The 26,594-nt window shown below is 34.3% G+C and overlaps 4 protein-coding genes, 1 long non-coding RNA gene and 1 other non-coding gene across 9 annotated transcripts; 3 read left to right on the top strand and 3 right to left on the bottom strand.

Moving 5' to 3' along the window:
• Positions 1-53: 53 nt before the first annotated feature.
• Positions 54-2,150, bottom strand: LOC107433658 (increased DNA methylation 1). Its single transcript, XM_016044976.4, has one exon. The coding sequence runs from the start codon at positions 2,148-2,150 to the stop codon at positions 54-56; it is 2,097 nt and encodes a 698-aa protein (XP_015900462.3).
• Positions 2,151-3,898: 1,748 nt separating this feature from the next.
• On the top strand, positions 3,899-5,369 carry LOC107433689 (F-box/kelch-repeat protein At5g43190). The gene has a single exon (XM_016045006.3). The coding sequence runs from the start codon at positions 4,009-4,011 to the stop codon at positions 5,194-5,196; it is 1,188 nt and encodes a 395-aa protein (XP_015900492.1). The 5' UTR covers positions 3,899-4,008; the 3' UTR covers positions 5,197-5,369.
• A 1,799-nt stretch (positions 5,370-7,168) lies between these two features.
• On the bottom strand, positions 7,169-7,242 carry TRNAT-AGU (transfer RNA threonine (anticodon AGU)). Its single transcript has one exon. It is a non-coding gene; the product is annotated as a tRNA-Thr (tRNA).
• A 2,757-nt stretch (positions 7,243-9,999) lies between these two features.
• LOC112489121 (uncharacterized) lies at positions 10,000-10,490 on the bottom strand. The gene is made up of 2 exons (XR_003053421.3): positions 10,354-10,490; positions 10,000-10,192 (listed from the first exon to the last, which is right to left on the bottom strand). It is a non-coding gene; the product is annotated as an uncharacterized LOC112489121 (long non-coding RNA).
• A 112-nt stretch (positions 10,491-10,602) lies between these two features.
• On the top strand, positions 10,603-12,627 carry LOC107433738 (U-box domain-containing protein 4). Its single transcript, XM_016045078.4, has 2 exons — positions 10,603-11,733; positions 12,359-12,627. The coding sequence occupies exons 1-2, from the start codon at positions 10,753-10,755 to the stop codon at positions 12,434-12,436; spliced, it is 1,059 nt and encodes a 352-aa protein (XP_015900564.3). The 5' UTR covers positions 10,603-10,752; the 3' UTR covers positions 12,437-12,627.
• A 7,218-nt stretch (positions 12,628-19,845) lies between these two features.
• Positions 19,846-26,231, top strand: LOC112492113 (uncharacterized). Of its 4 annotated transcripts, XM_060816971.1 has the most exons (13): positions 19,846-20,136; positions 21,567-21,627; positions 21,970-22,041; positions 22,144-22,318; positions 22,888-23,596; positions 23,690-23,833; positions 23,999-24,349; positions 24,421-25,050; positions 25,157-25,252; positions 25,324-25,452; positions 25,554-25,648; positions 25,735-25,808; positions 25,911-26,231. In XM_060816971.1, the coding sequence occupies exons 5-8, from the start codon at positions 22,892-22,894 to the stop codon at positions 24,676-24,678; spliced, it is 1,458 nt and encodes a 485-aa protein (XP_060672954.1). In that variant the 5' UTR covers positions 19,846-20,136; positions 21,567-21,627; positions 21,970-22,041; positions 22,144-22,318; positions 22,888-22,891; the 3' UTR covers positions 24,679-25,050; positions 25,157-25,252; positions 25,324-25,452; positions 25,554-25,648; positions 25,735-25,808; positions 25,911-26,231. The 4 variants fall into 4 exon arrangements, with proteins under 4 accessions (XP_060672954.1, XP_060672953.1, XP_060672955.1 ...); XM_060816970.1 differs by having other exon boundaries at positions 19,846-20,051; positions 25,554-25,808; XM_060816972.1 differs by having other exon boundaries at positions 25,554-25,808; positions 25,962-26,231.
• The last annotated feature ends 363 nt before the right edge of the window (positions 26,232-26,594 follow it).

Below are 26,594 nucleotides of genomic sequence, written 5' to 3'. Positions count from 1 at the left end.
AACAGAAATCTACGAATTCGATTTCTAAACAACCATCTCAAGATTTCTTCTTTCTATGTTCTTAAGGCTGGTATCTTCATCTGCTTGGGGATCCGGAAGTATCCATTACTGGCTTCTCTAACTGTACATTCTCTATTTGCAAGAATTCCCTGAGGAATTGGTCCACAACACCATTCTGTTCCTCTTTGTTCTTCTGCCTGAGTGATTACAGAGATGGTATCCGACCAACTTGGTGTTGACGAAGTTGATTTCTTTAGGAATTTTTGGCACATGACTGTGTCAGGGAAATCCAAGAAAGTATATTTAAGCAGCTGTGATCTCTCAGCAAGAGTCATTTTGGAGAAACCAAAGCGATTAATCCAAGTCTCCAGGGTAGTAGCAATTGCAGGCAAAGTGAGCTTCTCTACTCCTAAAACCGAAAGCTGCTTCTCAAGTTCATTCATCAAAACCCTGCACATTCCAAGTCTGCGATATTGAAATCTTGTGGCAACAAGAGGCACTTCTGCAAGTCTCTCTCCATAGATCCTTACGGTTGCTACAGTAACTAAGTCATCACCTTTCTCCAAAACAACCATATAGAAACCTTTGAAATTGAGACGCCGCAGATCTGACTCGTTGTTAAACACAACATCTTCAGCCACATCTCTGTTGTTGTAAGGATCTTTACAAGGTTCAAAACACTCATGAATCACTTTAAGAGCCATATTGAGCTTCTCTGAGGATTTGAGAGAAGCATTGCTTGAGTTTTTTGACTTCAACAATGTCCATGTTAGCTTCTTGTCACCGCCAACGGGGAGAGATTTTCCCAAAATTTTCTTGAGACCCAAACATACGTTTTCACATTCTCTGCTACAAAACCAATCCCCTTTGGATTGTCTGCCTTGAAAATTAACAATTCTTGCATTGTCTTTGACACAGCCAGTGTGGTATTTAAGCTCACATTGGTGGCAGATGAGAAGATCTTCAACACATTCGCCACAGACTCCGCAGCAACATGAAGGGCATATCCATTCATCATCTGGAACTTCACTCAAACCCACGCAATTAGGATGGAATGTGGATGGACAACGATCACAGATAATCAGTTCGCCCTGGTAGTGACAAACAGAGCAAATATCATCACTAGTCGACCCACATATTTGTTGGTCGTCCTTCTGTTCCATATTGCGAATAGTGGTGGTGCTTCTAATCGGTTGCGTGCTATTTTTCATCAACTGCACCTTGCAATCCATTAATGATCTTCCATCATCTACCAAAATAATATTGGCGGCTGGTCTGTGGTTTGTGCTACCAGCATGTTTTTCAAACTCAGATAGTTTGAAAACGTCGGAGCAACAATCACATTGGATACCTTGTCGGGTAATCTTCCCCGTTGCTTTTCTTGAGCGATATTGCACTTTCGCACCAGGAACCACTATATTGTTGTCTATCAACCAACACAGAATCCTGGCTGGTATATTTTTCTTTGACGACCCAGGCTCTTCGTTTTCATCCCTGGTTAACTTTTTCAAATCTTCAGCCACTTTTGGTTTTTTCAAACTTGAAGAAGAGATGGGGTGGTTTTCAAACTCTTTGCTCTCGGCTTGTTGTTCCAGATCAATAATGTTTCTCATCTTCTTTAATTTCTTACTCCTTTTTGGCGTGCTGCAACAAGAAGAAGAAGACTCGGCAGACCGCTTTCTGGAGACCGACTTTCTCGACGGCGTCTCTGAATGTTCTTGAACTACATTTGTGGCAGCTTTAGGGGAAACCAAAGGACTCTGGACTTTCTGAGAAAGTCGAATGGTTTCTTTAGGGTTAGAAGTCGAAACGTCATTGTTATAATTATCAGAAAAGGTAGTATTAGAAGCAACGCTCTCGGAAACACCTCCTTGGTGAATACAGGCCGTGCATGCCGTGCGGAGAGAGAGATAGGTCTTCCCATTGGGCGAATCATAGCGCAACTCCAACTTGTTGTTGCCCTTATTGATGTACCAGAACCTCCATCCCATGGCCGAGAGATGCTTCCTGGCTTTGTCTTTGAGTTCAGAAGTAGTGTACTTGCTCTTGTAATCATATTGAATGCCCTTGTTGTGCCAGTCCACCACGGCTTGCGGCCAGTACTCTTTTGGAACTTCAAGAATCTTGTCCCGTTCTTTCATCACCATCATCTTTGCTGACTGAGTCTATCACTATCTGGTTGTTATCGTCGTAAATACCAGAGATCTGAATGAACAAGGCTCTTCATAGTTATAGCGTTTTGGAATCCGAGTAAACTTCCCTCAGATTTTCTGAAATTACTTCTTGGGCCCCACGTTTTAAAAATCCTTTATTTACTATGACACCCGGATTTTATCTTTCATCTTCTTTTTTACCCCACCCTGGCGCCTCCACCAATGGCAATCAACTTACTAGGTTTTCAATTCAGCCCTTAAAAAATAATAATAATAAAAATAATAACGGATAAAAAAAACAAAAACTTACTAGGCTTTCATGCAAAGCTTCAATTGCCTATGAATATGAGGCCTTAGCAAATCACTGTATGTCGTCTATTTGACCAAAACCAATCATCTCTATAACTTCACACATGATAATAGTAACAGCAGTATCCACAATGCATTCACAATACATGCTAACGGCTTCAATTTCGAATAGTAAATTAGCACAAACCACTCTTCTTTCTCGCTTCTACTTTTTATTTTCCTCTCTTTGTATTCTCCTAAAAAGCTAAAAATTTAAAGTACCATGGGGATAAAGGTCTTGGGTTTAGGAAAGTGACTCAAACTCTCCTACTATGTCCTAGGGTTTAATAACCGTTTTTTATTTAATGGACGGTTCGTATATATCTTAAAGATTCAATATTATTGCCTTCTTTTTGTTATTTTTCTTTTGAAACTTGGATAAAAATTAGGAGTACCGTACGGTTTGTTAAAGTTTTCATTCACTTTGTTATGTAATTAGACCCGATCGACACTTTTTATGTTTTTTTTTTTTTTTTTTTTTTTTTTTTTTTTTTTTTTTTTACAACTAAATGATTTAAAATATTTTTCTTGAAACAATATAATAAAAAAACTATGCAAATAATAAAAGTAAGTGAACAAAATAATGCCCAAAAACACATATAAAAATGATAAAAGCCGAATTATATTTCCTCAAAGTTTTTTTTTTTTTTTTTGGATAAAATATTCCCTCAAAGATAAGGTGCCATTTGACAAGGTTTTTCTTTTCTTTCTTTCTTTCTTTTTTTTTCCCCCTCTTTTCCTATCAAATTATATTTAATTTGTTTTTTATTTATAAACTTTAAAAAACATAAACAAAAGTATAAAAAAATTATGTTTAATTTAGTATTTGTTTATTTTTTTTCTCCCTTACTTTTAATGTCTAACAAACTCTAACTACCATAATCTAATATTTGAATTAAGCACATCACACACAAGTAGTGGAAAAACAATAACAAAAACCATTATGTTACTAAAGGGCATCTGTAATTATTTCTCTATCTTAAATATTATATCCTCTTATGAAAATAAATTAATGTCAAATTTTTTTAAGAGATTATGCCCAATAAAAGATTTTAAGAGACGTGATTATGGAAGCAAACAAAGAACACGCCCTTTGCCAGTCTACTGTATCTATTTCTCTTATTCTTTTCGTTAGCAAATCTATTTCTCAATAGTTTGGGAAGCAGTATTTTCACACGGATGAAATAGGGGTCCACTTATTTCACTTGGAAAGCTGAAGCCCAACACTATTTTCACACGGATGAAATAGGGGTCCACTTATTTCACTTGGAAAGATGAAGCCCACTTGTTCAATTTTCAACAAGCCCACTTTTGTTCTCGGACAGATGGGAAAGCCCACTCACAAAATTGGAAATTCTCAATTCTGAAATGTCAAATAGTTCAAATTTCTCAAGAATGGAAGTGCACATTGCCACTTGCAACATATAGTCAATGCCCATCTGTTACCGTCTCTCCCTCTTAAATCAGCAAACTTGTCTAACAGAAACAGTGTTTATTATTTGATAAGATGAAAGGGAAAGACCGAAGCAAATTAACAAACAGCCTCCGATCTCCGACGAAGACCGATGGCGAACCATCCTGCCTTTCCATTATGTCTCAGTCTCCGGCGATATCTCCGAAAATGGATCCCGGAATCTGGAGCCGACTACCGGAGGAACTCCTCGAGCATGTTCTTTCTTTTTTGCCACTGAAAGCATTACTCAATCTCAGATCGACATGCAAGCACTTCAGGTCCCTCATATTCTCTCCTTCTTTCGTTTCCAAGCACTCTTCTTCTCCACCTTTCTCTTCTTTCCTTCTCCTCTCTCACCCTCAGTGTTACCGCCACTTCCCTCTTTACGACTCTGCCCTCGGTTGCTGGCGTAATTTAGCACCTTCCGTCTCTTCTTTGCTACCTTGCGCAGCAGCAGCACCGGCCTCTCTTCTCTCCGCTTCCAATGGCCTCCTCTGCTTCTCGCTCCCCAGTTCGACTTCGTTTCTTGTCTGCAACCTTTTGGTCAAATCCTCCAGATTAATTCGATTCCCTTCCTTCCCTTTTTCTTTTGATCTGCTCTCTTTGGTTTCAACCCCAGTTGGGTACAACATCTTTATGCTGTGTTCTGGGTCGTCTTCGATTAGTAGCGCTTTTGTTTACGATTCCAAGGTTCATTCTTGGCAAAAGTTCGAGGGTTTCGAGCCGATTATCAACGAGAATTATCATCAGGAAGGTGTCTATTTTGGTGGGTGTTTATACTTTACGACTCCAGAGCCGTTTTCTACGGTATGCTTCGATTTGGGAAATGGGAAGTGGCAGAGATCGGCGACTGAATTGCCAAGCGACCTCACGTTCGTCCGTTTGGTGAGTGATGGGGAAGGGAAATTGTATTTGATTGGTGGGATTGGGAGAAATGGGATTTCAAGAAGCATGAAATTGTGGGAATTGGTTGAAGGAAGGAAATGGGTGGAGGTGGAGAGATTGCCTGAGATGATGTGTAGAAAATTCATGTCGGTTTGTTACCACAATTACGAGCATGTTTATTGCTTTTGGCACCAGGGGATGATTTGTATCTGCTGCTATACATGGCCTGAGATTTTGTACTACAGATCGTCAAGAAGGACCTGGCATTGGCTGCCCAAATGCCCTTCAATTCCTGACAAATGGAGCTGTGGCTTCAGGTGGTTCTCTTTTATTCCTGAGTTATATGCGTCTGTTTGATTCACTTCAACCGGATATCCTAATTTCTGCTGCGTTTTCCTCATTGTTGTCTGTATGTCTGTCTTTCTTCTTTGTTTGAAATATACTAGATCATGTAATTTTAGTTGAATTTCCATATCTTGTTTTCATCATAGATGATAGCCGTATATTACTGTCACTGTGATTTAGCCTTCTGATTTTTCTATTAGCTGCCATTTCTAATCAGGTATATCATACATGTATCTAGGGAACTCAAAAACAGTGTGTGACCAGTGATAGATTATACAAAATAAGTAAATAATTAAAATAATAATAATAAATAAAATAAAATATAAAATATAAATATAAATAATTAAAATAATAATAATAAATAAAATAAAATATAAAATAAAAATAAAAAGGCTGTTCACTGGTCCCAGTCTTTTTTGCTCTTTACTTTTTAAAGTTCCTAACCCTTGTCATTATTAAAAAATATCGTATGTCATTATCTGTGGATTTTTATAAAGGGACTTTTGGGGCAAGCCAATGACAACAACACAGCTGATTTTCTTATTGCCAAAAGAATGAACCAAATTGCACAAATATCCTAAACAATTGATTGTGCAACTAGGAAGCTATTGACTAAGAGAAATACATGCCATGAAAACATTATTTATATAGTTGGCGTTTCCCGTTGGATTGATGACCCAATCCCCTCCCTGCTCCCGACCCTTTCTTTTTCTCTTTGAAACGCCGTTTTGGTCACAACTTGCTAAAGCACTCGGTCAGTGGCCACTTTTGTTTTCTCTGTGTGGCTATTTAAGTGTTAGAAATATTAAATTGTATTTTTCTCTGTGTTTCTCCATTCAAATGCCAATAATTCACCAAAATAATTATAATAATAATAATAATCATTCAAATACCAATATATATTTCCATGCTCTGTTCCATATGAATGAACCAAGCCATTTATCAGACTTTCATTTATGACTTGCTCCTAACCTTATAGTAGTAGTCAATTAGTCATTAGGATTTTTTGTTCCACATATTACACAGCCAGCTTGTTTGGAACCAGGTCAGACGCAATATATTAGTATCGTTTTGGTAATATGGATTATTCTTTTTAATAACGTGGTCCACCAAATATAAATGACTTTTTCTCATTTAGAGATTAGGAGGAAAATAATGTTGGGAGTGGGAAAAGGGTTAAGTCTCTCAGCCTTAAAATGGATTAGGGGAATGATTTGTGGTTATCTTTTTTATTTGATCAGAAAGAATAAAGAAAGAGAGACGTGGACGTGGAGGAGGATTTCTTAAAGTTATCCTTTCTATTTTGTTTTTTTTTTTCTTTTTTTCGTTCCAAAATTAGAATTTCTTTTTGATCATTCTCCAAGTTGGTGAAATTCTTTTTGCATGTGATTGTAGCCAGATAACTTTTGACAAAGTCATACAAATCATCAAAATGCAACTTATTTGAAACAAAAACTGTATTAGCAATTGGAGAAAAGTACGAAATGGACTTGATAGGAAAAAAGAAATCACATCAAATCGGAAAAAAGTTATTACAAAAATACTGAGCAAGCTGCAAAGTGCAAAATTTTTGTCAAATAAGCTAATTATTTTAGTTTATTAATTAACCTATGCTATTTGGAAATATCAGTAACGGCATTATAAATACTTTACGTTTGGAATAAATTGTTGGTGCGAAGAATAATATTAAATAGCATTCATTTTCATTCAGTATACAAGCTAAAAATATTTGTTCGCGAAAGGAAACATCACCAGATCCAATCAAAGATTTCCATGTGTAATCAAAACTCAAAAAAATAAAAAATAAAAAATGAAATCTACGTGAATGGCCCGTTTGTTGAACACAATTGATTGGGCTTCCATGTGAAATCAAAACTCAATAAAAAATAACTATATATATCTAGCCGTTTGTTCAACACAATTTGATTGGGCTTGACATAAATAGCCCATTCCAAAAAAGGGCAAAAATCTAAAAACAGAAAAGTGCTCTCGTTGAGAGTCGAACTCAAGACCTCCCGCTTACTAAACGGGTGCTCTAACCAACTGAGCTACGAGAGCATGACGATGAGAGTTGAATTATTTTACTAAAAGTCACAAATTCTAAATAATAATCATTAATCAACCCGTGCTGCTGGTCAAGATGTTACGAAGAATAATGTGCTTTTTCTAAGATGCTTCGGCTTTCTTTTTTCGTGGTCATAGAGTTTTCAACCTGATGCTTGGTACTTTGATTTATTAAATTCATGTAAATTGAACCAGCTCAGGCTCTTCAAGGGAAGAATTTCTAAAGTGGAAATTTTAATGCGCAGTTAGCTACGGTATTGATGGATAAAATCCGGAAAAACAGAAATGATTATCATAATTAAGAAAGATGTGATTGATCCTTGGTAAGCCGTTGCCAAATCGATGATCTATTGGATTTCAAATACTTTGTTCTTCTGAGGGAGCTAGCAGCATTCTGCTATTAAATTACATGAGCTGGGCTAATCCAAGTCCCAATTCCTCAACCCTGAAACATAAACTTTGATGGAGCTGCAAGCAGAAACAAAGTGACCCTGTCTGCATTTGCAAGTGATAACGAGGGAGTGGATAAAGTACTTCTGCACCCAACATTACTGAGACCTGCAGGACCAATGTGGAATGTGATTGAGGCAAAGGCGGAAGTAGTACAATCATAAATTTGCTTAGGCAAAAAGGGGGCGGAGTATATGTGAAGAAGAAAGATACAATCTCTAACCTTCCCATTCTTGGAAAATTGCATCTTTTTATTTATTTATTTTCTACCAGAGCAACTTTGTTGTTTTCTTGAGGAATGTGGATGTTTAAGAGATTGGAAAATGGGTTCTTGACCAACCCTTTCTCCGTTGTATTCCCTCCCCAGTTAATGAATTACGAATACGCTCCTTTACTTGAATTGTATATCTTTGGGACGCCATTTAAGAAAGGTTACACTAAAGTCTATTTTGGCAAAATATTTGGCTCCCCTGCGTTTATCTCATAGTTTAATTAATTTGGACTTTCTTGCCATGGTTCCTTGTCCCCCCTATATTTTGTTTCCTTCCAAGTTGTCTTTGTTTTTGCTTCCTTTGTCGACTAGCCTCTACTTGCCTATGTTTCCCAATTAGATCCAAAATCAGTCAATGAAATTGGAAGAAAAGAAAAAGAATTGAATGGAACAAGCTGAAAATGTGGAGGATAAGTTTTGGGCCTATGAACACAGACATATTATAGTTCCTTCTTTTCTCATTCACTCTGCTTCCAATCCTTCATAATCAAAAATTTGATTCTCTTGTATCCTCTAAACGACAAATAGTTTAGTGGCTGTTATCTGCAATACTGTTTTGCTACCCATTGTACCAGACCCTATCTACTTAACTATATATGAATTTGACAACTTATGCGATCAGTTCATTCCAACGAAATAGGTGCATGACATAAACTAACAGTGATATATAATTATTTTTTGGAATCTATTAATTATTCGGGAACGATTTATAGGGTTCAATTTATAGCTGGCGATGGCTATAGGGTAGTCGCCACTGGCAATGGCAATTATTGGATATTTGATCCTGATCATTGGCGTGGTTGCCACTAAACCACTTAAAGCAGCACATGTTAATTTTCACAATTCGAAAAAGACAAGCACATCTTATTATTGCTTTTTTTTTTTTTTTTCGGGTATATTATCATTTATTATTATAACTATTATTAAACAACGTAGTCATGGAATTATTTCTGACTGCAGTCTTATCTGAAGTTCAACAACTTATAAGCTTATATGGAAAAATACTAACATGAAAAACAGACCACTGATTTTTTATCTTTTTATTTCTATTTTTTGGTGGGTACTGAATGATTTCAAAAGTCCTGGGTCCTAAAGCTTGCAAGTAGATTTTCCATGAAAAATACCCTCTTTTTTTTTTTTTTTTAATAAATGTGATATTTTAAATTCATCTAGTGGGAGTTTACATAATATTATGTAAGGAGAACAGAGACGTAGTCCAAGTGCCCAGGCACCAATCTTTTGTTGCTTTCAATATTTAATGGTCATAAGTTCCCGGCCAAACAGACTAACCAACTCCCTTTATTTATTTATTTTTATTTTTTTGATACTAACCAACTCAGTTTAATTTAGTATTTTATGAAAATTATTAAGTTTTCAAATCGTAGATATCCATGTACTGTTTGTTAGATTGGTTGGATTTTTATTAGTGGGGGAAGTATACATCATGGTCCTTTGTATGCATTTTTTTTTATTTTTTATTTTGGTGACCCTTGAATGTTATTTGCTAATAAATTAATTTAGAATTTTATGACCGTTATTAAGTTTTCAAATTGTATATATCCATGTATTGTTTGTTAGATTGGTTGGCTTTTTATAAGTGAGGGAAGTATACATCGTTGTCCTTTATTGCATTTTTCTGTTTTTTGGGTGACCCTTGAATTTATTTGCTAATAGATTATACACAAAGGTACATAAATCCACAATTAATCTTCGTAATGTTGCCACATCCATCCAACATAATGTTTCACGCCCAAGCCATGTACATGGAACACGATGACAAGGTAAACCGTTGCATTTTTAGATTCTACAACAATTTGAGGAAAAAAATTATGCATACATAGTTTTCAAATTTCATTGAAATTAAATGCATGCCCCTTCTCTATTTCAGTCAATCATCTGTAACGAAAACTTTTCAATTAAAAAAGAAAAAAAAAATTGATGTTAAAATAACTTGTGGAGATTTGCCAAGCTCTTTATTGAGCTGACGCATTCAAGTCATAAAACAGCTTCAAAAAGAAAAACAAGAAAGATTAAAAATAACAAATGTAATTATTAGAGAGTGGCAATCACACTTTCCACAATTTTCTTTGAGGCCCTTGAAATTTGGAAGCATTAAAGAATGGTTTCACACAATATGTAACTGTATGATAACCGGCTATGGAGCGTGGCCTTACCTGTATAGATGCTCATGGAGTCATCATGATTGATGGAAGCATGTGCGGCCTAATCAGCAGAATAAACAAACAAAAACCGTGTTAATATGGGGGGCTACGTGGTCCAATAACCTATAAGCAGGACTACCAAATGTCCCTTAACGCACACTACCGGAATTGAACCTTTCAGTTTTAAAATTAAAATCCCGAACCGGGGGAAATTCAAAGTACCAAGCAAGAACTGGGCTGAACCGAGAATTGAGAAGGCATCCGCTTCCAAAAACCTTTTATCGAACAGCGAACCTTCCATGCACGCGTTGAAAGAGACCTTTCGCACGTGCTCACACGACTGAGATTTTGGTACGGTCTTTTTGTGCACGTGTCAGCCCAAGCCCCAAGGGCATAGTCCAGGTGTTACTCTCTTTTAGCCCAAACCCCCCCAACCCAACCCTTTCTTATATCTTCGCCTCCTCTATCTTTCTTTCCCTCTTACCCCTTTGTTCCGAGCCACAAAAGAACCCCCAGCTTAAAGGTCTCTTTTGCACCAGCTAACCGAATTTCAAAATTACTCGATTTATTATATTGATCGCCAAGGGGGTTTTCATGCGCTGATAGCAGAGAATTTTGTCCATGGAGAAGGAAAATGGGGCGAATTTCTCTTACATGGGACGCAACTACAGTGATCTATGCGTTGGCGACGACTCTTCGGCTTTCAGCGATTGTAATAGCGATAGATCCGGGGAGTTTCCAACAGCGTCGTCGCAGAGCCGGCGGCTATTGATTGCGTCTGCCTCGGACAACTCCGACGATCTGATTCGTCAGCTCGTCTCCGACCTCGAGTCCTGTTCGATTGATGACCAGAAACAAGCGGCCATGGAGATCAGACTGCTCGCCAAAAACAAATCGGAAAATCGGCTGAAGATCGCCAAAGCCGGCGCGGTTAAGCCGTTGATTTCGCTTTTATCGTCATCTGATCTTCAGCTTCAGGAGTACGGTGTCACGGCAATTCTGAATCTCTCACTGTGCGACGAGAACAAAGAACTCATAGCTTCATCGGGAGCGATTAAGCCACTGGTTCGAGCTCTGAGGACGGGAACCTCAACGGCTAAAGAGAACGCAGCTTGTGCTCTGCTTCGGCTCTCGCAATTAGAGGCGAACAAGGTCGCAATCGGACGGTCAGGAGCGATTCCACTCCTCGTGAGCCTCCTAGAGAATGGAGGCTTCCGTGGGAAGAAGGACGCATCGACGGCACTGTACTCGCTGTGTTCGGTGAGGGAAAACAAGATCAGAGCCGTCCAAGCGGGAATCATGAAGCCGCTGGTGGAATTGATGGCAGATTTCGATGCAAACATGGTGGACAAATCGGCGTACGTGTTGAGCATGTTGGTGTCGCTACCGGAGGCGAGGACAGCGCTGGTGGATGAAGGGGGCATTCCGGTGCTGGTGGAGATAATAGAGGTTGGGTCCCAGAGGCAGAAAGAGATCGCTGTGGCGATCTTACTTCAGATTTGCGAGGATAGTGTGGCGTACCGTACTCTGGTGGCCCGCGAAGGAGCGATTCCGCCCTTGGTGGCTTTGTCTCAGTCCGGCACCAATCGCGCCAAGCAAAAGGTGATGATTCTGTTCTCCTTTATCGCTTCTCTCTCAGGTCGATGGCCATTGGTGGCTGACGTGGCATTTTTTTTTTAATATTCCCATATGAATGGCTCTGTTTTTTTTTTTTTTTTGGTGCGAATGGAATTGAAGAGGTCGCTGTTAAGCCACGTCAGTCAACCCCCCGGAGTCGGGCCAGTCGGCCATATCTTTATCTGTTTTTTTCTCCTCTTTTATTTTCTAATTTCCGGGTAAAGGTAATTTATTGTCACGTTGATGTTGGGCACTCCACATTTTTGATAAATGGGGGCACTCACTTTTGTTCTTGAATTTACCTCGTGGACATAGCTTTTCCTGCATGATTGATGACTGCATTAGGGCTAGAAACGTCTTTTTGGATTAGTGGAGTGCGACTAGAATATCCACTCCTTTATAATACCATAATTTCTTTTTTATTGGAAAAGAAAAAAAAAACACAAATTTGTCTATATGTATAGATATATATATATATATATATATGTGTGTGTGTTTTTGTGACTAAACAAATTCGGTATTGCGTCGATTGGTTTTTCTTTTCTTTTTGAGTATTATTTCTAATGGGAGTGGGGGTTTTTTGTCGTTTTGTGTGTTTGTACGCGGACAGGCAGAGACACTGATAGAGCTTCTACGGCAACCAAGATCCGGCGGAGCCGCTGCCAGAGCCTCAGACGTGTCAACATAAGTGTCCCACCACAAAGCAATCCCATCATCTCCATATAACGAAATAATCAAACAGTGAAAGAGAGAAAATTTGTGATAGAAGAAGGAAACAAAAAAACATGTAAATATCTTTTGTGTAACAGAGGAGCTTTTGTAAACTTTGTGATAAAAAAAAAAAAAATTAAAAAAGTGTTAAATTGAGTTTGGTTTTGATTTTTGTTGTTGTCTTTGAAATTTTGAAATTTTGGTCAGAGAAATGTTTCAGGCGGCTTAATTTGTTATGATTACCATTTATGAAAAATTATTCGAAAAAAGTGGGGGAAGAGAAAGAAAATGAGATTTTGATTATTCAAATACAATGAGTGGGAAAGAAAAAGCAGTCTGGAAGGGTCGCTGGCGGGAGTGTTTTGCTTAGTGCGATTATTTATTTTAAATAAATAAATAAAAGAAAAATAAAAAAATGAATCTTTCACAAGTCCACGAGGTTCGCGTGCATGAGGACATAGACGATGGACCCAAATGGGTTATGAAAGCAGTCGTAAGCAACTTTTGTTTTTTCATGATAACATCCGATTTTTAGGACGTTATACTCCACGTGTTTGATTTTCAGTTATTAGTAGCGGTTGGTCGTTCAGTCCCATCATCCTGAGGTCTCAGTCTGGGCCCCCTCTCTTGACGGCTAATACTTCACCGCTTCTTCTTTTTGTGGTTGCATTTGGTGTTCGGCAAGGATGTCTTTTTCTGGGGCTTTGCCTCAATCGATAATTAAAAACACTAAAGTAAGGCCATATTTGATATTATTTGTGCTTATGCTTCTTCTACTTTTAAACTGCCTTCTTCAAAAATTATTTTTTATTGATTTTGATTAAAAAATAGTTTGGGAAGTCCAAAGCATTTTTAATTAGAACTAATGAAATTATTTACCTAGTTATATTCTTTTTCCAAATAAAATGACAAATTGTAATGTTTACCTAATTATATTAATATGGGGATTGATTCAAGTTTATCTTCAATAAACTTTTTTAAAATTTTTCTCTGTTTTAAAATGTAAAATATCTTTTTCATAATTTTAATGTATATTTTAATTTGAAAAATTAAAATAAATATTAAAATTTAGCTCTTCATATACAAAGAGTTAAATTCATTTTTTATATAAAGTTATTAATACATGTATTTATTATACCAATATTTTTCCATACATAATTAATATAATTTATTTGATATCATATTTTTTTTAATAATTCATCTAATTTATAAATTATTTAAAAATTTTCTTTCTTATGATTTAAATTTGTATTCTTATAGATATAAATAGAGATATTCTACCATTGAAACTACCTGTATCTGTATCGTCGATATCATATTTATTTATGTATAAAACAAGGGAAGCATATTAATTAAAAAAAAATATATTAATTATTTATTAAAAATTACAAATTGAAAAATGTTACAAAAAGGGCACTATTGAAATGGGTTAAAAAGTTATGCTTTTTATTTATAAACTTTTCAAAATGCTTCTTATTTAAGATTTATACACTTTAAAATAAAAAAGCTCAATTAAAAATATTCTTATGGAGTATAATCTTCCACGTATTATATATTGATAAGATGCTAATTAATACCAATCCTTACAGGGGAGCAGACATTTTAAACGATCTCCTAATTCATATAACCAGTAACTAAGCGAAAGATGAGGGTAAAGATGCTTCAATGATGACTCTTCAACAATGGCCTGTCACTCATCAATAAGTGCGAGGGCGTGTAATTTCTGCAGTTCAAACGACTAACGAAAAGATGAAAGTTCATTAACAATCTTTCATTTGTAATGAAACCACAAAATTATTTATATTTTTTAACAGTATTGTTGTTGTAATATTATTTTTTATGTCACAATCAATAATTTCACTACAATAGTAGACTATCAATAAATTTTTGTTATCGTGTTCTTTTACTAACAAAATTTTTGTTCTCGTTGCAGCCACCTCTGTTCTGTTAGTCACATAACCTTCATTACTTTGACTTGGAATGAATTAAAATATGTAAAGGCACGTTTCCGATAAATTTATTTCATATAAATTATTAAAAGTGTTTGGTATGTCTTGTTTGAAACATAAAGATTATTTTTTGAGTTTTTGTCTGATTAAATTTATTAATAGGATTAGATGACTTATTATAATTGTCATCATCCTTAGTATTGTTGTCACAATCGTTTAAATCATTTATGTTTAAAATAAATAAATAAAATTGATAAGTGCTTATACAACTTCACCTTGGTCTCTATTTTAGTAAAAAAGCTTCTTCTTTTTTTCTTTTTCTTTTTCTTTCAAAAAAATGAGCATTTGGAAACAAGTTAAAAAGCGTTTGTTGGCCAAAATAAGTTTTTTTTTTAATTTTATTTTTTAAGCCAAAATAGAGAAGTTAAATTGCAAACTTCTCCAAAAAAAAGAAAAGAAAAAAATAAAAGACTCTATTTTGAATTTATACAGAAATTTGAAAATATTAAATAAATTATCCTTAATACTTTTTAAACTGACAATCAATCACATGTTAATTTTTAATGAAATATCTTTTTACATAAGCTTTATTGGAAAATGCTCTGTAATTAAAAAATTTTCTTACATAAGCTGATATCAAATGGGTTTTTAATGCAAATTTGATCTTAATAGTAATTTACTCATTAAAATTTATTTGAGGATGTGAATCATTAAATTGGTATCGTTACACATGAGATTGTTGAAAAATAAAAATAATAACAAAGTGGAGAAAAAAATTGCAGTAGAAATTCGTAATTCATTAAGAAAATAATAATAAATATGCATGATGCAACATATTAATAAAAACAAATAAAATGATCTAAAATTGACATAATTTTTGGTTTTTTTTTTTTTTTTTTTTTTTGGTTTTTTTCCTTGTTAGTCATCACTTGTTTTTCTTCATATTAGAAATTAGAAAGATCAGTTATGTTTTTTTATTTCTCTGGGTTGGAATTGAAACCGAATGGATATTATCATTAGTCATATGACTTGTTTGGACCGCAATAAAAAGAAAGAATTAAATGTTGGGGCGGAATTTTTGGCTTATATTTTGGGGTAGTGAGATGATGATGCAGTCCCAATCACATGGATGTTGGAAGTCACATAATGAGGTCATCTAACAAGAAGAGACCATCTACATCAAATTGACTTTGCATTATCAAGCTCTCGTGTTTCAATTTTTAACCATTAATTGCCTTCGTTTCCCCATATTTGCGGAAAAAGTAGTGTTTTCATTTTTTTGCAGTCTGAGTTTTATGTCTATGCTTTCCCCAATCTATTTCGCGTCAATAATATTGGGGTATTGGCACCATAACCTCTGAATTATATTGCACCTTCAACATATATATATATATATATATTTGTGGATATTTTACATTCTAAATTCATCAAAATCTTACAAAAATATTTTTGGTATAATGAAAGTACATATTTCCCCTTTAATATACATATAAATCCCATATATGGGATCTACATATGTATTTAAAATGGAATATATGTACTCTAATTGTATCATAGATTTTTCTGCAACATTCATCATTTTTATATATTATGTGTTAAAAGAAGAGTACATAGTTGGTTGTATTGTAGATTTTTCTGTAAAATTGACTTTTTTATATATTATCTATCAAAATGGTTTATAGAATTACAACATGTGCTGCATATGTGTTCCTTATTTTGTTGGCAATTTTGCCTAAATGAGTTTCTTCTATTTTATTTTGTCTATTTCATTTTGATATTTATCGTTCCAATTTTATACGTATGCTCCAAGTTAATTTGTATTTTTGCGCAACTGGGTTTTGTAAAGTAATACTGCTTACTTGGAGAGAGGTTTGGAATTAATGTAAAAGAAAATTGAGCTTGGAAGGATGGTTAGAATTTCTTTCTCCGTGTTTTCCGGTTGAAGAAAGAAGGCTGTAGATGAGAGATTAGCGGTCACTGTTGTACACTGAAACTGAGCCCTTCCTCTATGAAATTGAGCCTCTCTTTAAACTTCCTAAAAAAAAAAAAAAAAAAAAAAAAACACCACTTATCCTTCAGTTTACTCTCACGTGCAACACACGTGGTAATTTTGTTAATTATTTTAACAAAAATAAAGGCAAAAGAAAACTAAAAATGCAAAGTTTTGATGAGTTTAAAATGTAAAATGTCAAAAACATTTGTTAAAATTGTAATGTAGAAGATCAAATATAGTTCGAAATATAATAATACCATTATCCTATAATATTAATTTCCAAGTTTTTAATATTATCTCTTTTGGAAAAAATGAAGAGAAATGTTTTCCAAACATATTAAAACATTTGTACAATTTTTTTAAATATTGGAATAATTTACTCTTTGTTATTTATATTATATTCAAAAGAATAAAAGAAAAAAATAAAAGAAGAAAGGAAGGAAAAAGTGAAAAGTGTACACATCAATAATTATGTTGTTCACATAAAATTATAAATATTTTAATCCAACGAAAAGACTTTATGGGTTCCTAAGATTGTATTCTAATTTTCAAATTGTTATGTAGTTCTCTTTTTTTAAAATTTTGATTTCATAATTTCATTGATAAAAAATCTCTAACTAAACTCCACATATATTAAATTTAGGAAACAAATAAAAATAAATGTGCTATTCAAATTTAACGATAAAATGTGGAAGGAGCGGCAGGAGGGCAGTTGGTTAGTTACATCAACCACAGAATGGGTAACTAATGTAGCTTAGAATGAGCAGGGATGTGGGACCCATGCCAAAGAGTCAAAGGCCCACTCACCCTCAGTCAAAAATTCCTCCGACACCCTACCCACCACCCTGCAAAACTAACGCAATCTTCAAATTATATCTACCAAAAAGCAAAAAAGCAATCTTCTATTTTTACCGAATGTAAAACGTTATTCCTCTTTCACATTTTTCCTGTTTATCGTAAAAATTTATGGACAACGAGACCCCAACCAACCCGCCCTCTAATTTGACCTTACCAACCCAACGCAAGTTTAAAGTTGTTTGTCATATCCTTCTAATCGAGTGAAATACACTCCATGTTATGAGTATCCGACTACCCTCTTTTTAAAATAATAATAATAATAAATTTCTTATTTTCATTTTTTTTTTAAAAACTCTTTTCAATATTTGGCTACAATTATCATGAGCTTAACATAATAATGTTGGCCTAAGTAAATTCCATGTCATTTCTTGTAATTCTAATGTACGCGAATGCTGAATAGCTTCAATTATGGAAACCCCCTTTATATGTGTGCATTTCCTTTATGGTTTTTATAAAAGCTTATATTTGTGCCCCCAAGAAAACATAAGCAAACTTTCAAATATAGCATTTCGACCCTTCATGATTAATATTTAGGATTTTAAATAATTATTTATCATGAAAATAATGTAAAATATAATATTCTATATTTTGTAATGGAATAGATAATAAGTGTTTTGTAGTTTTATATTGCATATTTAATTTTATCTTTAATATATAATTATATATTATAATTTTGATAATTTATTACATATATGTTTGTTTGACTTTTAAATTTGAAATTAACATAATACTATTATCTTAATAAAATTTTAAGGTTGTTGCTCTTTTTTATTTTATTGTTTTGCTAATTAATTTTGTAACATGTTATTTTTACTTTTGTTTTATTCCAAACAAATGTTTATATGAATATTACTAACAAACTTATTATATATAATAAGTTTATAATCTAAAATTTAAATTTGATGTGAAGACTATTGTGGGGACAATTAGTGGCAATATATATTTTTTGGATAATGATATTAAATTTAAATTTCTAATTTTCAATATAAAAATAAAATAAAATTAAAAAATTGATGTATGAAGTAGGATTTGCTTCTATAATAACATTTTTCTTTAATTATAAATTAATATGTTCCAAACCCATCTAAATGGCCTGTAGAAGCTAATTCGGCCGAAAAATTAGCGTTCTAAACCGGTCCCTCCCTTGTCAAAGTTCGTGGGTCTGCCCCCTTCCAATTACTATGTGTGTAACTTTCCATTTCATTTACTCGTCAACTTTTCCATACAAGAGCCTTGGGATGAAACTCATGGAGATAGAACGGTCTGAATTATTCTGAATTGTCTGATACTTGACACTGCATCACTGAATTGACATGTTGTAGGGAGAAATTGTGTATGAATATGAAAGACATATAAAACGCGTAATTCTTCTATCGCGTAAAATGAAAAATCACGATTATTTCAACCACAAAAAAGAAAAAAGGAAAAAAAAAAAACACGTTTATGAAGCTTTCTAATTCTTCAGTGAACCAATAAAGAATGATAAATTATTATAGAATTGTAAATGCAGATCAGGATGACGAATGAGCGAACAGGTCTTCATTCTATATCGATCAGCAATAAACAAAAATCTTCTTACCAAATCTTACGGCTGCGCTTTACGGTCCACATCATCTTGTTGTAGGCTCCTCTATTTTGCCACCACCACTTTACTCTATTCATTGCTTTATATACATATATATATATATATGACACATTTATTTTTTTGTAATTCCTAATACATAGATCAATTTTCTAAAGTACATGGCATCAGGATTATTTTATTAGCAATTGTTATCCGTACATCCATATTCATTATGATTTGTAAAGACTTTGCAAGTTCGGGAAGTGTAACTTGAATGTAGTTTGTCTTAATTTTCAAATTCCTATTTTACAAACTAATTTGAGGCAAATTTATTGAGATAAATAGAGCTAATGAATTATTAATTTCTTCTGTAACTGAATTAATTAATTCGTTAAGAAAAAAAAAAGTTGATTATGTAATCAATAGAGGAATATCAAAAACAAAAAACCTTTTATTTATAGAAGTTTGCACCATAGGATATCGCTCATAAACAAAATTAATTATTGCAAATAAATATTTAGGTTAAATTACTTTCAGCTGGATGTTTAAACTATTACAAAATTAATAATCAATAATCCAATTAATAAATTAATTTAAAAGAAGGTTTTTTGTTGTTTTTGGGGGTAAAATTATAAAAGAAGTAGGATTCCAGATTTTATCTTCCTTGTACAGCTCATTTGACATCCATTGCCAAACAAAGAATCCGAGTCCAGCCCGCCAATATCACCTTCTGCGATAAGGATGAGAGCAAAGAATCTGTTGAAAGCTGGACTGAAACTGAATAGCAATGGATCTTCGACTGTTGGTGTTAGGGGCCCATAAGAGAAGACAGTTTAGTCCTAGGTTGAATGGGCTCATCATTTTGGGCCTAAGAAGCAAAAATGTTAACGAGAGGTTTTTTCGAAAAAAAGCCACCTAACTCCATTTTAAAAAAATAGTAATTTTTTTTTTTTAAAAAATAACCACCTTTTAGTACATCAAGACCAAAATACTTTTTGTACTTTTTTTTTTTGTCTATTTTCTCTACCGAAATACAACTTTGTTTTATTTTATTGTTTTTGGTTTTTTTTTTTTCCTCCATTCCCTTTTCCTTTCGAAACAGAACTAGGGCATAAAAACAAAATTAAGCTTTCCCTTTCCCTTTAGAAACACACCAGCGCCATTTTCACTTCAAGCAAAATTGTCCTCCCATTCGCCTGTGTCATAGAAGAACCAGTTTGTTGAGACGGTGAGCTCACTCTTTGATTTTTTTAATTTGTTCCGACGGTTCTCCTTCTGTTTGGTGGCTCAGAAAGCTCAGGAAACTTATGCAAGTGAGAAAATAAACCGAAACATTATGATATCTTTTTTCTTTTGCTTAGTAAAATTATAATCTCAGTTCTACCAAAGCCAATTTGAGACTAGTCTGGGTGGCTTTTGTTGATATATATATATATATATATATTTTTGGGGGCGATTCTATGTGTTGGAATTCTGGTTCCTATTGCTGATTATGAAAGTTGGTTCTTTGTGGGTGTTTCTAGTGGTTGTAAATGTGTATCACTAGGATTTATAGTTGGAATTTTTTTTTTTGATCGAATGGGTTTTTTATTTTATTTTTGGGTCTGCTGGTTTTAGCATGTTGAAGTTCTATATTCATGTGAATAGTCTATTAGATTAAACATAAATTTCGATTTGTACTATTTTAGTTCAAGTGCTGAGTGGTTGTGGGAGTATTTGTGGTTTTCTGGGAGTATCGTGGTTTTCTGGCCAAATTGTGAGTTTATTCGGAAGTTTTATGTGCATCTACGGCGAACAGTAGGGGTTCTATTGACTCTGTTTTTCTTTTTTTTTTTTTATAAAATTGAGAGTTCTTTTTTCTGATGTGTTATGTTGGGTGAATATATATATATATATATATATATTTAATGATCTAGTGGAACTTAGCTTTTAACATTTTACCGAGTTTGTGATTTGGCCCATATTTCATTTGCACCTCTGCTAGCACTCAGATTTTATGGGAAGTCGCTGTTTGATGTTGTGGTCTCTTGAAAAAAGTAAAGTAACGAACCCATGATCTTTTCTAGGGGCTGAAGCAAGTGGTTCTTATAACTGTATATAGGTTTATGGTTTACCTAAAGTGACATATCCACTAACCCAGTCATCTATTTATTTTTATTCTTGGATTTATATTCTACTCCTTTTTTTTTATTTTTTTATTTTTTGGTCATCGACAAGATTATACTGTTGAGATGGGGGTTTGAATAAAAATATCATGCACAAAATGTTTGCCTTTGAATTATGTGCATAGGTTTACCAAAAGTGATATATCCACTCACCATTTCATCTACTTAGTTTTATTCTTGGACTTTTATTCTACAGTTCTTTTTCCTTTTTTGGGTCATCGACATATGTAACCAATATTCGGATACAATTGTTGTTTGTGCTTGAAAAGATCTTCTTAACACTATGGTGAAGCTGCTTTTGCCTGTGGATGTTGAAATTTATAGTTCTTAGGGCTATAGTTGAGGAACAAGAACCCATTTTGCCTTATGACAATTTACTTTTTAGTTTTTATGCTTACAGGCACACACATTCATATATATATATATATGTACACATACTTACAAATGTGTGTGTGTGTCTACATATTTTCTACATGTTTATTATGTGTCTCTGTGTGCATAGATATCATATTGTTGGACGTTGGTTTGTTTTCTTGGATGTATATCTTAAGTATGATTTCTGTTTTTTTCGACTCCAGAGATTTGGGATGCATTAAGAGTTGCAGCTGAAGCAGACCTAACAAGGAGACAGATTGTCAGGTCCAAAATAGCAAAATTAAAATATTGCAAATAATTTTTTTTATGCTATGCTAGTGAGTGAGTGTTATTATGGCTGCATAAAAAAGAAATAGAGAGAAATGGCAATGGGGATTGGTGTTATGGTTTAATATTCCTACTGTAGTATTCCTACTTCTTGATCCAAGAAACAAAATAAAACCTTTTATATTGCCCTTTGAAATATATAAAAAGTGAGGAAATCAGGAAATTTTATGTAATGATTTTGTATATTTTTGTAGTTATTTAGTTGTTAGTAGTTCTTGTGGTTTTTTTCTGTTGGTGGAAATTTCCAAATTTCTCATATGCTCTTGTTCATTTGAATAGAAATCAAAGAAAGAATATACAAAGATACATTTATCTATTTGAACCTCCAGGCTCCATCTTATCATTAGCTAGGTAAGCAGTATTCTGTGCCCTTTCATATGCATATCTTACACATATAATATGCTAAATTTGATTGCTGCATGGTTACTAATATTGATTTTCTATTTCTTTCAGCATTGGAGGAGCAAGTGATGGACTGAGCAGAAAATTGAAGCACAAAATTTGCGATCGTAGAGTTACAAGTGCAAGTTGATAAAATTACACATACACTCACAGAGATAGATAAAGAGAGAGAGAGATATATATAAATAGATAGAGAAGCATTGGTGGTGGTTTGTCCCCCATTAATGTAAGTTGTTTCTCTGTACAACATAGAAAATATTTTGCAAACTAATTTCGCTTTAATGTAACGAACTTATCTCAAAACCTTTAGTTGTGCTGTATTGAATGAGTTTTACAATTTTGAACCTTGTCATTATGCGCTATGCTTATAATATTGTGTTATTTGGTGTGACAAAAATGTTTGTGTTGCATGGTTAGAATGTGAAATGTGAAATTAAAACTATTGTGAAGTTGTGTTTTTGTTTGAATTTAATATGAGGTTTGAATGTGAAACCATAATATATCTATAGGTTATCCTTAGGAAGCAATGTATAATGTACACTACTAATGTATAATGTATTATGCGCTGGTTTGAAAATATTCTTTAGCCATTTTCATTATATTGTTGCACAAATCCCGTTAGGTGTATGTTATTTAGGTTCTGGAAAATTTTCCACCCCGAGGAAAATATTTCCTCTTTTTTTCCTCCTGACGGAAATTGTTTTACTCCAGGCGGAAAAATTGTCCTTCAGGCTTTCCTCGTGTCGGAAAAAACGTTTCCTCCATCTGTTATGTTTTGTTGTATTTGATTTGCAGATAGATGGATTCAGATTACCAACGAAGGTTTTGGGACTCGGAGATATTGAGGGCAAAGGTTAATTGTAGATCGAACTTCTGGAAAGCCGTGTCGGATATTAAGTTCAAGCTGACTCCAGCCCAAATAAAGAAGTTTGAGGATAGCTGTTTTGGCCACTTTTTGAAGGCCAACGAGATACAATTTAGTGGCCACATCATCAACAGCATGCTGTATAGGCAGTGTGTTTGCGACGACAAGGATTCTATGGTATTCAATTTTGGAGGGCGTGGTGCTAGATTTACACAGAGAGACTTCACCATAATTACAGGTCTACAGTTTGGTTACGAACCCAATAGGCAAGTTAACATCTCTACTCGTATTAGTGACACGTATTTTGGCGAAAAGCGAAAGATCACTAACTCGGAGATAACCGAAGCTTTCATGACTGCACAGTGTCAAGACAATGATGAAGCCGATGATGATAGATTGAAGTTGGCTTTATTATATTTCCTAGAGACGGTTCTTCTACGCAAAGAAAGCATGGCCACCGCACCTCATAATCACTTGGAGATGGTGGACGATTTAGAGTACTTCAATAACTATCCATGGGGTACTTTATCGTATACTACCACCATTAAATCGTTGAAGAGTGCTTTTGAGCATAGAGAGTCCATGGCTTTAAACAAGTCAAAGTGTTATAGTTTTTGTGGGTTTCCTTTGGCTTTCATGGTAAGTTTGTTACACTATTATTTAAAGTTTGTTACACTTATATTTATGATGTGTATTTCTTTACTTATTCATTATTAATTAATTGTTTGACAGATTTGGGGTTTTGAGACAATTCCTTCGTTGGGTCAAGCATTCGGAAAGAAGTTGCCGGACATGGCATTCCCTCGAATTCTTAATTGGCATTTTTCACAAGTGCCAAGATTTGAAAAGGCCACTGAACTCTTCGATCATCGTGATGTAAGTATATGAGTTCTTCCACTTATATGTACAAATATATATATATATATATATATAAATATACATTCCAACACAGTAATATTATTTATACACTTTTGTAGTATTTGTATGAATATTAGTATTACTTGCTAATCACTTGATTATAATCCCTTTTGTCTTTTGCAGTATCCCGTTCATGGCTTAATGAATGTGACTGAAGTTGAGCATGCATATATCGGCAACTTGGCATGGGATGTACGTCATGACAGTACTCCATACAATGTTGCACCTACTGTTCGAGACAAGCCACCACAGGCAAGTCATGATGAAAAAGATGGAGGTATTCCACTTACAAGAAGTGGAATAAGTAAGAAACGGAAAGAGGCGTCTGTGGAAATTATGGGAAAAGGAGGGAGGCGGCGAATGGGACATAAGCCGACAGACCAGCCTTCTTCATCGACTGCAGGAGTTGCTGCTCATGTTCATGTTGAACCATCGACTCCATCCCAACCTCCAACGACTCCATCCCATGATGAGGTTTGAATAAATTGTATGAATGTTTATCTTTTTTCATTATTGCAAGTATTAATAATTATTATTTCTTTTAGGTACCTTTGAGAGAGAGATTAACAATCCTTGAAGGCGAAGTGACTAGTGTACGGCAAGACGTTAAGGATTTAAGAATCGCCATTCTTAGAGAGTTTGCAAGTTTGGACACCAAGTTTGATAAGTTAATGAAGCACCAAGGAGTGGGAGTTAGTGTTGACGGGTTGGGAGATGGGATGGACGTTGAAGGGGATGAAAATAAAAAAGAGTATGGTCCGATGCGACCTCCGTTGATAGACAATCACATCCATATGTTGTAGACGATGCAGGACCAAGTGTTACGATTATCGAAAAAGTGTCTCCATCAAAGTTTCCTGCCGGGAGACGTGCAAGAAAGGTAGCAGCTGCTAAGCAAAATATAGATATTGGGAAGGAGGGATAGGAAGGCGGTAGCAGCTATTACAAGTCCTTATAGTGTCGGAGGCTTGCGGAAAAAACTACAGCGCACTTTACCAGGTGCATCTTTTACTTGGACGTTCGACCCATACAAACCAGTACCCACGCGACTTGTAAAATATTTTGACAAATTTATGAAGTCTGGTTGGGCAGCAAAGGTTGATATGGACATTTTAACTGCGGGTAAAAACTTTTTCCAGTTGCTTATAAACAGTGAGAAGTGGCTGAATCACAATGTAAGTATTTTTCGATCAAGATTTTTATTTTATAATTTGATAAATTCCATAGATAGTTGTTTAACTGCATGGATGTAATTTAAAATTAACTCGTCTTTCAATGCAGCATATGGAAGTCCTGCCTTACCTATTTCGTGTGCATGCCAATCAATTTCCTGATATTTTTTATCCTAGTTTTGAGGTGATAGATGGAGGATTTTGGGTAAGTAACGGCCAGGTGTCCTATATGTGGCTATTATGATTTTGGATAACTAATAAATTATTTTGTTGTAGGTATACATTGAGCAATGTCATGGAAAGTTCCTCGACAATCCATCTAAGTTCCAATTCTCATACACAATGCAAGAATATGTGTTGGGGATTCGAATGAAGGAGTCCAAGCCATGGAAATACGTAAATCATGTAAAATATACATGTCCAAATTGTGTAATGTTAACTATTCATTTATTCATGTGCCTTCCTTTATTTATTGTGCTAACTGAAATCCTGTAATGTATTGACAGTTGTTGATTCCACTAAACAAGCGCAACATACATTGGATGGTAGGGCACGTGGACTTGAAAGAGCGTCGTATGACCATATGATTCAGATAAGGCTGGTAACCGAAACAAGGGACAAATTTATTTCCAGAAATTATGCATAATGTTACCATATTTACTGCGGTCTACATCCTTTTATGAGCAGCGGTCGGATCTTGTAGCCTCCGTTGATGAGTTTACATGTGAATTGGCACAAAATACCCCTCAGCAAAGTAACGGGTAAAACCCCTTAATACTTACATGTTTTTTGAATAAATATTAACTATTGAATATGGTTCTAATAATACTAATATATGTTATAATAATTGTTTGTTTTTGTAGTGGTGACTGTGGCATATTTACACTTAAGACCATCGAATTTTTATATGCTAGATTACCAATGACATTCACACAAGATGACATGGAGTTCTTTAGGAAGAAGTATGCATATGAGGCTTACAACAAAGAACTAAGCATATGAGCTGCGTGGTGATGCATTTTTCTTTCCTTTTGCCATGTTTATAGATGCATATTATTTATTATATTTGACTTTTAATTGTAAATATAATGGTGGTTTATAATGTTCATTTAACAAAGATAACAATGTGGTATTGATGTAAGGATAAGTAATTGACCTTATAGGAAATGTGCCATGTTTATTTATTAGAATTCCGTTATGCACAAACGCCTTAAGAGCTAAATTGCAAATTTTAAAAAAATTTCCGCTTGTCGGAAAATATTTCCTATAGGCGGAAAAATTTTCCTACTGGAGGAAAAATTTTCCTCCAGTCGGAAATCCCATATGAAGAAAAATTGAAGCCTCTGGATAAATTTCCGCCAGGTGGAAAATTTTTCCTCCAAGCGGAAATAGTTTTCCTCCTGTTGGAAAACATTTCCTCCAAGCGGAAATCGTTGAATAATTTCTACTCCTATTACAAACTAATTTCCTCCATTTGGAAAATCAATTTCTAATAGATATAAGTTAATAGTAGGGTAAAAAAAATTGGGAGTGGAGACAAATATTAT

This window comes from Ziziphus jujuba, chromosome 5 (assembly GCF_031755915.1).
Source record: "Ziziphus jujuba cultivar Dongzao chromosome 5, ASM3175591v1".
NCBI classification, from domain to species: domain Eukaryota; kingdom Viridiplantae; phylum Streptophyta; class Magnoliopsida; order Rosales; family Rhamnaceae; genus Ziziphus; species Ziziphus jujuba.
The sequence above is the reverse complement of the archived record's forward strand: the minus strand, read 5'-3'. Positions and strand labels throughout refer to the sequence as shown.

Bases quoted from the DNA above. Each gene is read 5' to 3' on its own strand.
- LOC107433658 (XM_016044976.4), bottom strand. From the start codon at position 2,150: ATGATGGTGATGAAAGAACGGGACAAGATTCTTGAAGTTCCAAAAGAG.
- LOC107433689 (XM_016045006.3), top strand. From the start codon at position 4,009: ATGAAAGGGAAAGACCGAAGCAAATTAACAAACAGCCTCCGATCTCCG.
- LOC107433738 (XM_016045078.4), top strand. From the start codon at position 10,753: ATGGAGAAGGAAAATGGGGCGAATTTCTCTTACATGGGACGCAACTAC. The intron at 11,734-12,358 runs GTGATGATTCTG...GTACGCGGACAG, and splicing joins CCAATCGCGCCAAGCAAAAG to GCAGAGACACTGATAGAGCT.
- LOC112492113 (XM_060816970.1), top strand. From the start codon at position 22,892: ATGGATTCAGATTACCAACGAAGGTTTTGGGACTCGGAGATATTGAGG. The intron at 23,597-23,689 runs GTAAGTTTGTTA...ATTGTTTGACAG, and splicing joins GGTTTCCTTTGGCTTTCATG to ATTTGGGGTTTTGAGACAAT. The intron at 24,350-24,420 runs GTTTGAATAAAT...TATTTCTTTTAG, and splicing joins CGACTCCATCCCATGATGAG to GTACCTTTGAGAGAGAGATT.